The 15,426-nt window shown below is 37.7% G+C and overlaps 1 protein-coding gene across 2 annotated transcripts; it reads left to right on the top strand.

The window, feature by feature from the left end:
• Positions 1-699: 699 nt before the first annotated feature.
• Positions 700-15,110, top strand: LOC307269700 (NACHT, LRR and PYD domains-containing protein 1a allele 5-like). Of its 2 annotated transcripts, none has more exons than XM_080052707.1 (15): positions 700-1,074; positions 1,851-2,258; positions 3,984-4,157; positions 4,986-5,159; positions 6,026-6,199; positions 6,968-7,008; positions 7,222-7,277; positions 7,454-7,513; positions 9,843-9,886; positions 10,238-10,452; positions 10,793-11,067; positions 11,869-11,988; positions 12,345-12,489; positions 13,493-13,540; positions 13,849-15,110. In XM_080052707.1, exons 1-15 carry the CDS (start codon positions 809-811, stop codon positions 14,103-14,105), a joined length of 2,457 nt encoding a protein of 818 aa, XP_079908833.1. In that variant the 5' UTR covers positions 700-808; the 3' UTR covers positions 14,106-15,110. The 2 variants fall into 2 exon arrangements, with proteins under 2 accessions (XP_079908833.1, XP_079908832.1); XM_080052706.1 differs by having other exon boundaries at positions 13,846-15,110.
• The last annotated feature ends 316 nt before the right edge of the window (positions 15,111-15,426 follow it).

Genomic DNA, 15,426 nt, shown 5'->3' with positions numbered 1-15,426 from the left:
TTTGTGGAGTTGTGTTCTTACATCTACAGCAACTCACTGCTAGTTTTAATGTTAATGTAATGTCTTAAACTGATCAGTTCACATAAACATTAAGTCACTGTCTATAGTACGCTGGATTGGCCGCTCTTTCATTGGCTACCCTGCTTCTAGGAGGATTTAGCTCAGGTGTTTTCTAAGACCATTAAAACAAAACAAATGTCATCAGGAAATGATATAATTCCTCTGGAAATCCTCCCTATTCTTCACTACTACATTATGAAGTTTCACAGAGTTTTACTGAATGATGTTTAAACTAGTGGTCCAGTGTTCCAGGCTTTGAGCTGATTGATTCATAAATGTTTAGGTTCAAGTTTCTCTTTCAGCCATCCTGTTGGTTCAGGAGTGGTGCTCCAGTTTAACATACAATCTTTAATACGGAGAGGAGCATACACATTTGTAGCCTGACCCTCCTGGTTTTTAAACATTTTGTGGAGAATTTAATACAGTAAATCCACATAAAGCCCTGTAAGAATCAGTCTTACTTGAATTACAGGTTTATTGAATTATCTGTATTTGATCTCATTAGTGGATTTTATGGCCTTTTAGCAGATACACTACATATCAGTAATGCATTGCTTTGTTTCTGCTGTTGACATCTAATCATAACAAAATGTTCAATTCTTGTTGCAGTATCTACAGGTTAGAAGGTGCAGCCAAGTTCTTTGGGAATCTGTTCTGTGCAGCAGCAGAGAGAGAACAGCAGACAGGAGAGAAGACACTGGAGCTGTTATCATCAGTCTGCAGATATGAAACATTCCCTTTATATAACATGGGTGATTTCCTGTTGGATCTGTACTCACAGGTGAAGGACTATGAGACTGAAACAGGACTGAGAGTCCTTCCATCATTACAATCAGTTTTCCAGTCAGCTCCTTCAGTCTGGGAGATAAACCTCTCAGAGAGAAAGAGCTCCATCCTCCTGGAAGTGCTGAAACTCCAACCAGAGAAGAAACATGTGAAGCTGACAGGCTGCTCACATGAAGAGAGTGAAGTGAGGAGTTTCCTACAGTGTCTGCCTTATATCTCAAAGCTCAGGTAAATGAACTGGACTTCACATGACTTCAGTGAACATTTGTAGAGTTGTGTTCTTACATATACAGCAACTCACTGTACATGTTAATGGTGAGGTAATGTCTTTAACTGATCAGTCCTGATAAACATTACATCACTGTCTATAGTACGCTGGATTGGCCGCTAATTAATTTGCTACTGTAATTCTAGGAGAGCCAATTAGTGAGCATTGAATGAGCAGGATTTAAACAGTGAATAAACCAGAGGACTGAATGAGAGGATTTTGCTCAAGTGTTTTCTAAGACCATTAAAACAAAACAAATGTCATCAGGAAATGATATAATTCCTCTGGAAATCCTCCCTATTCTTCACTACTACATCATGAAGTTTCACAGAGTTTTACTGAATGATGTTTAAACTAGTGGTCCAGTGTTCCAGGCTTTGAGCTGATTGATTCATAAATGTTTAGGTTCAAGTTTTCCTTTCAGCCATCCTGTTGGTTCAGGAGTGGTGCTCCAGTTTAACATACAATCTTTGATAAGGACATGAGGATACTCCTCTGTAGCATGACTCTCCTGGTTTTTATTCCTTAAACATCTTTTGAAGAATTGTATATAGTAACAGCCTAAAATCACATGTTGGAATCATTGTTGCTTGAATTACAGGTTTATTGATTTATCTGTATTTGATCTCATTAGTGGATTTTATGGCCTTTTAGCAGATACACTCCATATCAGTAATACATTGCTTTGTTTCTGCTGTTGACATCAAATCATAACAAAATGTTCAATTCTCTGCAGTACCTCTGTCGGGTTTGAAGGGGACGCCGAGTTCTTTGGGAATCTGTTCTGTGCAGCAGCAGAGAGAGAACAGCAGACAGGAGAGAAGACACTGGAGCTGTTACTGTCAGTCTGCACATATGAAACATTCCCTTTAGATGATATGGGTGATTTCCTGTTGGATCTGTGCTCACATGTGAAGGACTATGAGACTGAAACAGGGCTGAGAGTCCTTCCATCATTACAGTCAGTTTTCCAGTTTGCTCCTGCAGTCTGGTCCATAGACCTCTCAAAGAGAAAGAGCTCCGTCCTCCTGGAAGTGCTGAAACTCCAACCAGAGAAGAAACAAGTGAAGCTGACAGGCTGCTCACATGAAGAGAGTGAAGTGAGGAGTTTCCTACAGTGTCTGCCTTATATCTCACGGCTCAGGTAAATGAACTGGACTTCACATGACTTCAGTGAACATTTGAGGAGTTGTGTTCTTACATATACAGCAACTCACTGCTAGTTTTAATGTTAATGTAATGTCTTAAACTGATCAGTTCACATAAACATTAAGTCACTGTCTATAGTATGCTGGATTGGCCGCTAATTCATTTGCTACTGTAATTCTAGGAGAGCCAATCAGTGAGCATTGAATGAGCAGGATTTAAACAGTAAATAAACCAGAGAACTGAATGAGCCTATTTGTCTTGTATTAACCCACTGACGCCAATGGCAATCTAGGATGCATGTCCTTATCGCCTGAGGGTTTTCTGAAAAAATACTACGAATTGTCAACATCTACCAAAACCTTATTATCTAAGCCTGTGTAGCACATAGAAACATGAAATAAAAGACTTTTAAAAGGTAAGTTTCACAGGTTGTATTAATCCAACTTACTTACTTTCACTTACAAACCAACACATTTTTCAAAAAACCATCAATTATATGGGGGAAAACATGAATAAATTATATAAAACATTTAAAAATAATGTGCTAATTAGGTTATATTCCTGATTCCTTTAAGCATGGATAGTAGTGACTGAGTGTGTAGTGGAGAGAGAAAGATAGACAGATAGAGGGAGGAAGAGATAACGTTATTTGATCATTTAGTTCAGTTATCACTGGCTTTAGACTCATTCGTGCTGTCGGGAGCCGATCAGATGGTCCAAAGAGCTGTTTAACACAGAGATGAAAACGAAACTGAAACTTAACTATCGCCTGGCCGGCCTGACTTGAGGTGGAGCAGCCAAATATAGCCTAAATGAATAAATATTGTTAATAAACAGAAGTAATGTGTTTGAGCCAAGAGTAATTGTGCTCTCACAACTTCTCTGAGATTTTCTTTCCTCTTGGCATGTCTGACCTGTATGGGTTCACTTTGGTGAGCCTGAACTGACCTGATTTGGTCTCTGGCTGTACTAGTGCCGCCTAATCTCTTCACAAAAGATTTCTCATTACATTGGTCCATTTCATCACTGAATTTGTCTCACCTGATTGTTTTTACCTGCTCGATTTCAGCAATATAGTTCAGGGTTCACTTACTTTTGCACATATTAATAATTTATTTTATTTTAGTCTTTTGGATACACAATTAATTTCCTCAAAGAAAGTAGGTGCAATTGATAAACACACATCTGTTATTTGATATGAAAAATACTGGTATTGATAAAATGAACTAATAATGGTGAAACTCAATAAAACTCAAAAGGATCACATACTTTCAAGAAGCACTGACAAACATAACTTACATCCAAGAAGTTTTATATTTGATATTTTTATTTCTCTTCTAAATTTAGTCTGCAGTTACAAATTAAGTCTGTTTCCTAGAGAATCATTGAGTAAATTTCCAATTTTAGTTCTTTAATTAAATGTATTTTCATATTTTTTGGTGAATGGTCACATCTTTACACAAACGATTTATTGTAAATTGATTTCCTTTAGTGGAATTATTTCTTTGGTTTCAGTTCATTTTAATGTGTTTCCACAAATAATAAAATATAACTGACATTATAATGATCCACAAACACAGAATAACAAAATCACTGTGATAAGTTTAGAGTAAAGTTCATTGATTAAGACATAATAATGTTTAGCTAAACATTAAAAACATGAACACATCTGATTGGATTATAATTTAATCTTTATCTCCATAATTTATTCTTCATTCAGATTGAGTGACTGCAGTTTGTCAGAGATCAGCTGTGCTTCTCTGGCCTCAGCTCTGAAGTCCAACCCCTCCCATCTCAGAGAGCTGGAGCTGAGAGGAAACAATCTGCAGGATTCAGGAGTGAAGCTGCTGTGTGGTTTTCTGGAGAGTCCACTCTGTAGACTGGAGACTCTCGGGTCAGTTCACTGAGTCTGTTACTGTTGTACATCTTATATATTTAATAAACACTTAACCTCACCACTTGTGTAAAAACAAAACTTACATCCAATACGTTTTATATTTCCCTTTGTTAAAGTTTTATTTATCTTCTATATTTAGTCTGCAGTCACAAAAGACCCCTGTTTTTTAAAAATAAATGTGGAATATATTCATTAAATTTCCATTATTTAATTTTTTTAACTGGCCCAATGTTTACACAAAAGATTTATTGTTCATTGATGAAGTTCATTTGCTGAAGATGAAATATTTATTTTGTTTCAGTTTAAATTAAAGTGTTTTATACAAATAATAAAATATAACTTTCATTATTTTTGATGATGCACAACGTCACTGTGATAACTAACTAACTTATTTACAAACATAACTTACATCCAAGAAGTTTTACATTTCCTTTAGTTCATATTTGTATTTCTTAATTTAGTCTGCAGTCACAAATTAAGTCTGTTTCCTAGAGAATCATTTATTTGTACATTTCCACTTTTAATTCTTAAATTGAATTAATCTTCATGGGTAAATAGTCAAAACTTTACACAAACAATTTATTGTTTATTTGCATAGTGGAAATATTTATTTGGTTTCAGTTAATTTTAAGGTGTTTTCACAACTAATAAAATATAACTGACACTGTATGATCCACAAACACAGAATAACAAAGTCACTGTGATACGTTTAAAGTAAAGTTCATTGATTAAGACATAATAATGTTTAGCTAAACATTTAAAACCTGAACACTTCTGATTGGATTATAATTGAATCTCTATCTCTATCATTTATTCTTTATTCAGATTGTGGAACTGCAGTTTGTCAGAGATCAGCTGTGCTTCTCTGGCCTCAACTCTGAATTCCAACCCCTCCCATCTCAGAGAGCTGGATCTGAGTTGGAACAAGCTGCTGGATTCAGGAGTGAAGCTGCTGTGTGGTTTTCTGGAGAGTCCACTCTGTAGACTGCAGACTCTGAGGTCAGTTCACTGAGTCTGTTACTGTTGGAGATATTATATATTTAATGAACAATTTAACCTTTGGGGCAACTGTGGCTCAGGTGGTTAAGCGGGTTGGCCAACGATCCAAGGGTTGGCGGTTCGATCCCCACCCGGCCACCTGTGTCATGGTTGTTGTGTCCATGGGCAAGACACTTCACCCACCTTGCCTGGTGTGAATGTGTATGATTGCTGTATGTTTGAGGTGGTGGTCGGAGGGGCCGTTGGCGCTGAATGGCAGCCACGCTTCCGTCAGTCTGCCCCAGGGCAGCTGTGGCTACTCTCGTAGTTTACCACCACCGGTATGACTGTGTGTGAACGAATTGAACCAGGAACCCTGTAAAGCGTCTTTGAGTGCCTAGGCAATAAAGCGCTATATAAAACCTATCAATTATTATTATTATTTATTAACCTCAGTTGTGTAAAATCATCCAAGAAGTTTTATACTTCCTTTTGTTAATTTTTTATTTTTTTTCCGAAATGCTGTCTGCAATCAAGACCTCTGTTTTTTAGAGATAAATGTGGAAAAAACTCAATGAAATTTCCATTAATATTTTTTTGTTACCTGGTCAAATCTTTACAAAGAAGATTGATTGTAAATTGATGAAGTTTATTTGCTTTAGTAGAAATATTTTTTTTCAGTTCATTTGAATGTATTTTCACAAATAATCAAATTATAACTGACATTGTGATGATTCACAAACACAGAATGACAAAGTCACTGTGATAAGTTTAGAGTAAAGTTCATTGATTAAGACATAATAATGTTTAGCTAAACATTTAAAATCTGAACACATCTGATTGGATTATAATTTAATCTTTATCTCCATAATTTATTCTTTATTCAGATTGCGGCGCTGCAGGTTATCAGAGATCAGCTGTGCTTCTCTGGCCTCAGCTCTGAAGTCCAACCCCTCCCATCTCAGAGAGCTGGATCTGAGTGACAACAAGCTGCGGGGTTCAGGAGTGAAGCTGCTTTCTTACTGTGTGGAGAGTCCAGACTGTAGCCTGGAGACTCTGAGGTCAGTATGGGGTCAGACTCAGTCCAGCTGGTTCTGCAGTATTGTACTAAACACAGGGAGGTTAATGCCTCACTCACATTAGGGGTTTCCCTCCAGTTCTACCTTCCACTGTGTGAGCGTCCCAACCAACCAATAGGAGCAGCTCCTGGAGCATCAAGCATGAGACCCCTCCCAGCCAAGTGTTCAGAAGCCCCTCTACAGGGAATGAGATCAGATCAGACACTTTATTCATCCAGAGGGGAAATGTTGTGCTGACGTTGTAGTGCAAAGTAGGAACAGTTCAAATATAAACTATCAATGAGGAGCAAATCCCAACATTTAGACAAAGTGAATAATATAAACAAGTTAACAGTTAGTTCATGGATTTGTATGAGAAGCTAATAGCCTAGCAAAACAAATATTATTATTTTACATTTCATCTTTCTTTTCTTTGTTTCTTCCACAAAAAAAATCCACCAGATAATGCAAAGCAATGCAACATTTTACATTTTTTTAACAGACATATGCAATTTTATTGTAAAATTTAAAAAGTAGTTTATTAGTTTTTCATGTGATGTTTTTGGACCTCGACTAATCATTAATTATAAATTCCTTCATTATAATAATTATTATCTTATTATGTTTACTAATGCAGGATCAGAAAATGGTGAAGATTTGATGATGAAAAGCATTTGATCAGTTGTCTCTGGACTCTGAAGCTGGTTAACTCAAACGATGAACAATTATTTAAACTTGATTCCTAACTTTAGGATTGTGTTCATTCTACAGGATCAATGGCGAGGTGATCAGAGCTAAGAAACACGAAAAACGTGAGTAATGAACCAATGACTCCTTCATCAAACTGTTTATAAACATACAAAACAAATCTGAAAATGAGCTTTTAACATCTAAAAAATATTTCAAATACATTTTTCATGGAGCTGTAATTTCTTAAATCTTTGAGTTTTGACTACAATAGTTTCCACCCCATTCACGATTATATTGTTTCATTTATTCTCTCTTTCACTTCTTCTCTCCATCAGTTCACTCTGATGTCAAACTGGATGTGCAAAAAAACCTGCCGGACGACGGCAAAAAGGTAAGAGGAGCAGTTGTACAGTGAAAAGTCCTTCAGTATTACTATTGCAAACTAAAATTAAACAGTAGTTATTTAGACTTCAGTTGGTAATGTATACAGCCAACACTAATGGCATTAATAATATGAGCCATAAATGCTTTTCCTCATATTAAACATGGCATCAATGTGTTTGTCAGGTGAAAGAAGCGACCCGACCGTGTAGTAGCTCAGACGGAGGAGGAGAGGGAAAGTCACAGGTGAGGTCCAATAACGGCTTGGTGATGTGTCAGTAGTTAAATATAATCTGTGACAAATGTTTGGCTGATGATGTACTGTATAAGAATGGTTCATCAATGTCTGTATGAATGAGAGCTTCGAATAGGCAAATGTTTCCTCACTCTTCATAAGCATCGATGTATTATTTCCTCAGGTGACTAATATTAGCACTTGGTTTATAAAGCACTGAATGGTTTAGGGCCAAAATATATTACTGATCTGCTGATACGTTATGAACCGTCCAGAGCCCTTAGGTCGTCTGGGACAGGTCTACTGACAGTCCCCAGAGTTAGGACTAAACAAGGAGACAGACAGACAGACAGACAGACAGACAGACAGACAGACAGACAGACAGACAGACAGACAGGTCTTCTTACCGGACTAAACAAGGAGAAGCAGCTTTTAGTTATTCTGCACCGCATATCTGGAACAACATCTGGACTTTTCTGTTTCCCTTTTAACCTTTAATTTTTGATTCTATTCTATTTTATTTTTATTGGCATATTTTCATTGTTTTCTAAATGCAATTCTTTTAATTTTTAACAATTTGTGTACCTGCTCTTAGTTTCATTTTGTCTCTGTAATGCAATTTCTAATGTCTAATCTTGATGGTTTTTTTATGCGCCATTTCTTTGAATGCATAAACTTTCCTTGCCTAACACACATCTTACACTGGCACTCTCTGATCCACACAATGGCCCTCATTTATCAAACTTGCGTGGAAACTGGTGCAGATTCTGGCGCAAATACCTCCCTACGCCAAGTATCGCGTGGGATTTATCAAACAGTCGTATCTCGCCAATCTCGGCGTACGCCAGGCCATTATTGATAAATGCGGCGGCTGAAAACAATCGTATCACGCCCCTATATTTTCTCAGTTTAGAGGCCTCGTCCAGAGGTTTTACGACATGGATATGCGCAATACGGCACAGAAGAGGAACTTCACTGAAGTAGAAATTGACAGAATAACAGCGAAAGTAGAAAAAAAAGAGTTTCATTTCGGAGCATTACAAGCGGCATCAAAGAACGACAGAAGGCAGCAGTTAGGAAGGAAATAACTGCTGCGGTCAACAGCGTTGGTGTTTACAACAAACGATCTCCAGCTGAGGATTTTGCATTTGAGGTTTACATCAGAAGGCTATCGCTCAAATTCTATAAAACAGCATATACAATTATATGTCGCCATTTCTTTACATAGACGAAGAAAAAGTGGTCTGACTCAAAAATCGCCACTAAAAAAAGCGTGTCGCTGTTCTGAAATGCAACCAACTGGGCTGGGGGTGCGGGCATAATATAAGTGGTAGAGGAGAGAAAGACGCACCAACTGTCCGATAATGGTCCCCATAAAAGAAATACACGTCTGCAGAGATTAGAATGATTAAAATGTATTGGCCCTTTTTAGATAGCACTACTCAAAAGGGGTTTAAAAACTAAAAATAACACATTTTGCATTTTACTGTATGACAGCATGCGCTTGGCACGAGTGGTCTGCCCGGCCGTCAGCTGCACAAGCCGACCCGGCAACGATCAGCTGTGAGAGCGCCCACTGTCCTGCTGAGCTGCTCCACTAGCAGATCGGAAAAACGTGCCGGTTAACGGTGGAAATAAATTGCTCGCTTAAGCGATCAATGACACATTAAAAGAGGAATTAACATCTAAAAAATCCTTCAAATAAATAAAATGTTAAGCTGAATGTTGTGCCGTGTATTTTTTTATCATAAAGAGCAGTGTAAGCCTACTACATATCTAATAGGCTGCTTAGGCTAACATTTTGAATGAATGCAGCCCCCGTGCCTCAGTGTCCCCCCAGCTGCTCCAAGTCGGAGATAACTGCCCTTACACAGTCCCATGCAGGGCTCCTAAGTGGCCGGTGTGCGCACTATTGAATCAGCTCTCCTACTCAGTTGCACACCATAAGCTGCACAATTTTAAGTGATTATCATCTTTATTTCGGTCTGAGCAAACACTGCATTTGTATTATCTTCTAATAATTGTCCAACAAAGTAATCGGCTACCCGGCACAGCCTGCACTGCGAGTCCATGCTGTTTACAAACTTGCGTACACGAGCTGAGAGCTGGCGTGGGATTTGAGCGTATCCTACGCTCACGTCCATATTGATAAATGCCGAGATTTGCGTGGAAACGTACGTACACCAATTTTTCTGGTATACGCAAGGTTGATAAATGAGGGCCATTGTGCCTTAGTTGAATATTGAGAGTTTGGATACAATATTCCAATCACTTAACAAAGCAATGCAAGTTTTTACATTTCCTTTGAAATAATTAACTTTGTGCCTTTTTAAATTCAAGACTCCAGTATTCTTCTCGCCTGAACAGAATGGATCTTCATACAGGTAATCATATAAAATGACTAAACACTATCTTATTCAACTTGTTTTATGGTTCATCAACTAGTTATTATAGTTTAAAATGATTATTTTTTAAAAAGTTTTATGACTCTCAATTTGTGTTCAGCTTATGTGGTTTCTGTTTTTAAGTATTTGTGAACTAGTGTAATCTATGTCATTACTTGTTATTGTTTTTACTGTTTGTGTAGTGGCATTAATGTTTAAGTTTCTTCATATGAACCTGCCAATGGACTAAAGCCTCTGGCTACAATCTTGCGTATTTACATGTACATGTTCATTAATACGTCTTGTCCCTGAAACAAAGACAGTGAAACAGACCTCATACCTTCTTCCCAGGTGCAGGTGTCCTGGTGCAGGTGTGTTCCAGTGTGCTCTGACTGGCCTGGTGTTTGTAATGGCTCAGGAGGCAGAGCTGCTCTACTGGACCGTCCAATGGGACGAGAGCCTCCTCCAACCAGCTGGCAGGACTGCTGCAGGGCCGCTGTTCAACATCCAGTGTTCTGAGGACGCTCTCTGCCAGCTCCACCTCCCACACTGTGAAACAAAGGATGGTAAAGACATGGCTGTCCTTAATGTTGAACTGCAAACATTTACATTAATGTGTAGCTACATTCAGGGACAAGCCAAAATTATAATACAGTGTATGTATGTATGTATACACTAAATGCACACATCCAGAGAAATCATGTGTGTGTCAGGGAAATGATGTTGAATTAAACAAAATAGCCAAAGAATAAAGGCTAACCTTTAGCCAGGCGTAACCTTGGTATGCTCCTGAGTTAAGGGCAATATATAAATCAACTCTCTGAGCTCAAGTAGTAAGAAATAGTTTAGGCAAAGATTTACCTTTTAGCAGCAAGGCAAAAGTTTATCAGCTCTTTGCTTTCACAGCGTTGCTTGTTGATGGCCTGCTGTCTGTCGCCCACATCACTGATGATGGAATGAGCATCTTGGAGCCTCTGGAGATCACAGACACTCATGTTGCTGTGAAGGTCCCTCACCTCTCTGCCTTTGGCCTGATTGAAAAAGTGAAAACTGGATTGAAAAAGTGTTGGAACAGTTTATGGGTAAAAAAGGGCCAAGTCCTGCTGTTCCTCCCACCCCTGAGAGGAAGACTTCGGACACTCCATGTGTTACTTCTGCCGAAAAACCTCCCGTTGAGTGAGGTAAGGTTATCTGTCATGTGTGTTTACCATCAACACAATCTTATGTTTAGACAAAGGTAATTCACGTCAGTCATACCTCACTCCTTCCATCAAACTTTGTCTTGCTGTGGTAAAAATCCATTTTAATATCCAAAACCCAGATATCGGAATCTGATCGGACAGAAAAAAAAGTGTATTGATGCATCTCTACTTTTAACGCAGTAAAAGAAATTAACAGGCAATTAAAGAACGCACGGTCTGCAATTATGACCCTCGGCCCGCCCAGTAGTTTGGGAAATCGGGAAGCGCTGGGGCAGTAACGAGTAACAAGCCTCATTGAGAAGAAATGGATAAAGAAAAGCGTCTTTTGAATGGCAAGTTGAGCTTTAAAGCCCTGCCAGATTGTTCTGCTGCCTGATCTACAGTGTTAGCTAATGGAGTTAAAAATTATAAATAAATACATCTATAAATAAAAATAGAAAACATAAAATTATTGTTGTTTCATATGGTTAAAATATGTATGTGAATGCCATGTTTTGTCGCTTGTAGCCTACAATGTGAAACATTTCACTCGCGGTTCGGATGTGTATATATATACACTCACCGGCCACTTTATTAAATACTACACCGGTTCAATTTCTTGTTAACAACATATAGCTAATCAGCTAATCACATATTGTGTGTTGGCTTTATTGCTACACCTTTTTTTAATTTGCTTGTCTTCTAATGTTATTGTAAAAATGTTTTGAGTACTTTGAAAAGCAGTATATAAAATAAATGTTTTATTTATTACTATTAATAAAAAATATCCTTTTACTAAAGGTTGAGCCCAAACAACAACAAGGTGCTGAGAATATTGTCACCCCCACTGACTGTCTTGTGAGCGTTGGTCAAAGTTACAGTGTGAGCTGTGAACCTGAGAGCTACAAAATTCTGCCTAAGGTCAGTCAAGTCACTTCTACACTTGTAATGATTGTTAACAGAATAATCATGAAAGTAAAGATAAAAACAGCACTCAAAGTGTAATGTTTATTTGCCACACAACAAATATTTCGGGACAGACGCCCTTCCACAGGTGTGTCCAATTATACTGTATGTCTCCAAATCAAGGCAACACGCAAGCATACATATCTCTAACATGTGGAAAACAAAACAAAAGTTGAGCGCGTTATTTGTATTTTTAACAGAATAATTACCAACATAATTTTAGCTGCAAGATGAAAATACATTTATAATTGGCAAAAAAAAAAAAAAAAAGGCCACATGTTTAAAAATTTTGCTTTTCCACTGGACTTCAGGATGCAGAGTTTTACTCAGATTATGGGCCAAATTTCCCTCCAAAATTTCAAGTTATCCTTGAAATGGACCAAGAGGAAGTGACTTTGAAGGTCCAAGACCAAGAGACCAAGCGACAAGTCTGGGAAAGTTTTGTGCATCTCCAAGGTAACAGCTTCAAACTCCTGCAATCTGACTACACTAGACTAGAATAGATTTGTAAAGCTCTTTTTTTTCACCACATCATTTCTCCATCAATTTATCTCAAATCTATATATTCAGAACAATGAGGAATTATGAGGAGTTTTATCGAAGAAAGCAAGTGGGTTATGTTTTTTGAATGCAGTATATCATTTTATACCTTCAAGTTGTATTTAATTCAAATGTATTCCTTCATTCTAGATGAATAACCTGTAGTACATGTAAAGTTGTCTTACTGAAATCTCTCAGCAGAGTTTTATGTGTTTTAGTCTGACAGCTCTGAGAGTACAGTGCATGGTTTGTCCCCCAAAAGAAAGGCAAAGTGAGTGACTTAGAGGAAACTTGACAATTTCAGTTATTTCTTTGGGCCAGTTCCGTGATCCACTATGAGAATGTTTTAAGTTATTTAGTATTTTAGTCCCATGATCCCTAGTGGGACAGTCCTCAAGACCTGGTTGTTTTCTGTTGTTTTCAACATTAGACATTTCTGATTACCTGTTGTAACTGTAGTTACCCTAACCCTTACCATGAATTAATAGTTTCTAGATTGAACATTGAGCTTCATCCTTCTCCAAAGGGGACAAACCATGCACTGTCTCTCAGAGCTGTCAGACTAAAACACATAAAACTCTGCTCTAAGATTTCAGTAAGACAACTTTACATGTACTACAGGTTATTCATCTAGAACGGAATAGAACACTACAATTGATTCAAATACAACTTGAAAGTATATATAAAATACTTAAAAACAAAGTAATCAATCAATCTGCAATAAGATTCTTGGCTTTTTTATTAAAATTCTGAATGTTTTGAGAGCGATGTCTAAAAAAAATCTCAATCTTCTTTTAGTTGCCAAAGGCAGTCCTAGTCGTTTTTTTTTTGGTGTGTATGTAAACAGGACTATGCATAAACACAAGACTAAGGCAGATCCTTTATTCAGTTATTTTACTTTTCTCTTCATCTCTTTCAGCTGCAGGCCCCTCAGCTGGAGCAGCTGGAGTCAATCTCATGGCAGACGGTAGGTGGACATGTAGTGAGACGTCTCCTCTGTAAATGACTTGTTCTCTGCTTCAGTCACTGATCAGACTGTCTAGAAGGAATCTGATATAAAAACGTTCTTCATTGGTTATTTAAAGGAATAGTTCAACATTTTGAATTGTTGTGTGTGTGCATTTTTGATGAAGAAATGGGCAAAGGTCTCTCAGGTAGTCAGGGGGAGCATCTTATTATAGCATCTTCAAATGAAACCTGTCTTCAAAATAAATGTTTTAACTTGGTAAATCCAGTCAGTCTTTGGAGATAAATGTATTGTTTTGTTTTTAGCAGACGAGCACTTTGTGGACAAACATAAAGTCAAGCTGATCCAGAGAGTGAGCAACATTAAACCCATTCTGGACGACCTCCTTGATAAAAAAGTCCTCCAGCAAGAGAGTTATAATGACATCATGGCCATATCTACCCCTCAGGACAAGATGAGGGCGCTTTTCTGTGGATGTTTGAGAGCTGGTGGTGTTACCGCTAAAAACATCTTCTACAAAAGCCTTGAGGTAAATGAGCGATATCTCACTGCTGAGCTTAACTGACTGTTGTGGTGAAATCCAATGTCAGACCAAACGTAGTCTAGACTGGACATTTTTTCTTAAACATTAACAGTGGAGACACAGTGATGTTAATGCTGAGTGTCTGTGTGTTTTTTCTTTTTTTTTTACAAAAAATCAACTTTAGACATTTAATCAAAGTTGTTTCCTGTAATTTTACCTTTAAATGAGTTGTGATTTGTTTTGTGTGCGCGGTGCCTTCACTGCCCTCGGAGATTTAATGTAAAACCACATTCAGCAAATCAGATGTTTAATCAGACAATCATGTAAGAAATTAAGGAAGGACCCCACCAGACATGTCATATCTGTGGAGTGTTTTTTTTTTTTTTTTTTTACTTTTTAAAGTTATTTTCTGAGACCGAGTGTGTTCTTCCAATGATAACAACGGAACAGAGTTACGTAGAAGAGCATATGTTTAAAACATGTTAACTGCTTAAAGGGCTCATATGGTTTTGCATTTATATACTGATGTATGTTTTCAATCAGCCTATTGTTTACATCATTCCTGCATCTTTACTGTTAGATTTGTAATATTTGAACATATTTTGAATACATTCCTGTTGCACTCTGAAGTTCTATGCTCTTGAAGGGTTGAGATCATGAGGGGTGACCTGGGTTGAATTGCCAGTGTCTGTGTGCTTAGAGCAGGTAACATGCTCACAGCTAAACCTAGATATGAGGCCTGTGTCTGTAGAAGACCGGATGTGTGTCAAAAGAGCAGCTATGGTGGAGGAGAGAAAGAAGTAAAGCAAAAGTGATGTTTATGCACAATATGCCATTTAGCCAATCGATTGCTTGTGTTTCATTGTATGACCGTATATGTCCTTATTGTAACCTTAAAAGGGGAAGTTATTAAATCAAGGCTCTGTAGAAGCTTATGGGGCTTTCCAGGGTCTACAGACCATTTGACTTTTTTTAAATTTGATTTTTGGAATCTATTCTTTTGAATTATTTTATATTGTTTGAATAAATTTAATATTTTTTCTAAGATTGCTGTGTAAAACCATCTTTTGATTTTCTGAAAAGACGGAATTGTCAATCCTCCTTTTTGCTGCTTCACACCAAGTCGCTCTGGAAGATGGCCTGACCTTGCTGCTCATGGAGGGGGGGGGGAGGGGGGGTTTGTGATACCAAATAATTACTGTTGATTATTTTGTTTTTTGTTTTTTTACTGGTGGTTAGAGACACCAGTTGAATCATTCTCGCTCACTGCTGCATATCTGACTCTAGAGGGCGCTGTCTGATAAATAAGTTTGGGTTAGGGTTAGGGTTAGGGTTAGGGTTAGGGTTAGGGTTACCAATGCGC

The sequence above is a fragment of the Ammodytes marinus genome, assembly GCF_949987685.1.
Source record: "Ammodytes marinus genome assembly, chromosome: 24".
Lineage (NCBI taxonomy): Eukaryota > Metazoa > Chordata > Actinopteri > Uranoscopiformes > Ammodytidae > Ammodytes > Ammodytes marinus.
Note: the sequence above shows the minus strand (reverse complement) of the source record. Positions and strands in the feature narration are given on the sequence as shown.

Coding starts and splice junctions, on each gene's coding strand:
- LOC307269700 (XM_080052706.1), top strand. CDS start 809: ATGGGTGATTTCCTGTTGGATCTGTACTCACAGGTGAAGGACTATGAG. Junction 10,453..10,792: donor ACACTGTGAAACAAAGGATG/GTAAAGACATGG, acceptor TTGCTTTCACAG/CGTTGCTTGTTGATGGCCTG. Junction 13,541..13,845: donor AGTCAATCTCATGGCAGACG/GTAGGTGGACAT, acceptor TTTTGTTTTTAG/CAGACGAGCACTTTGTGGAC.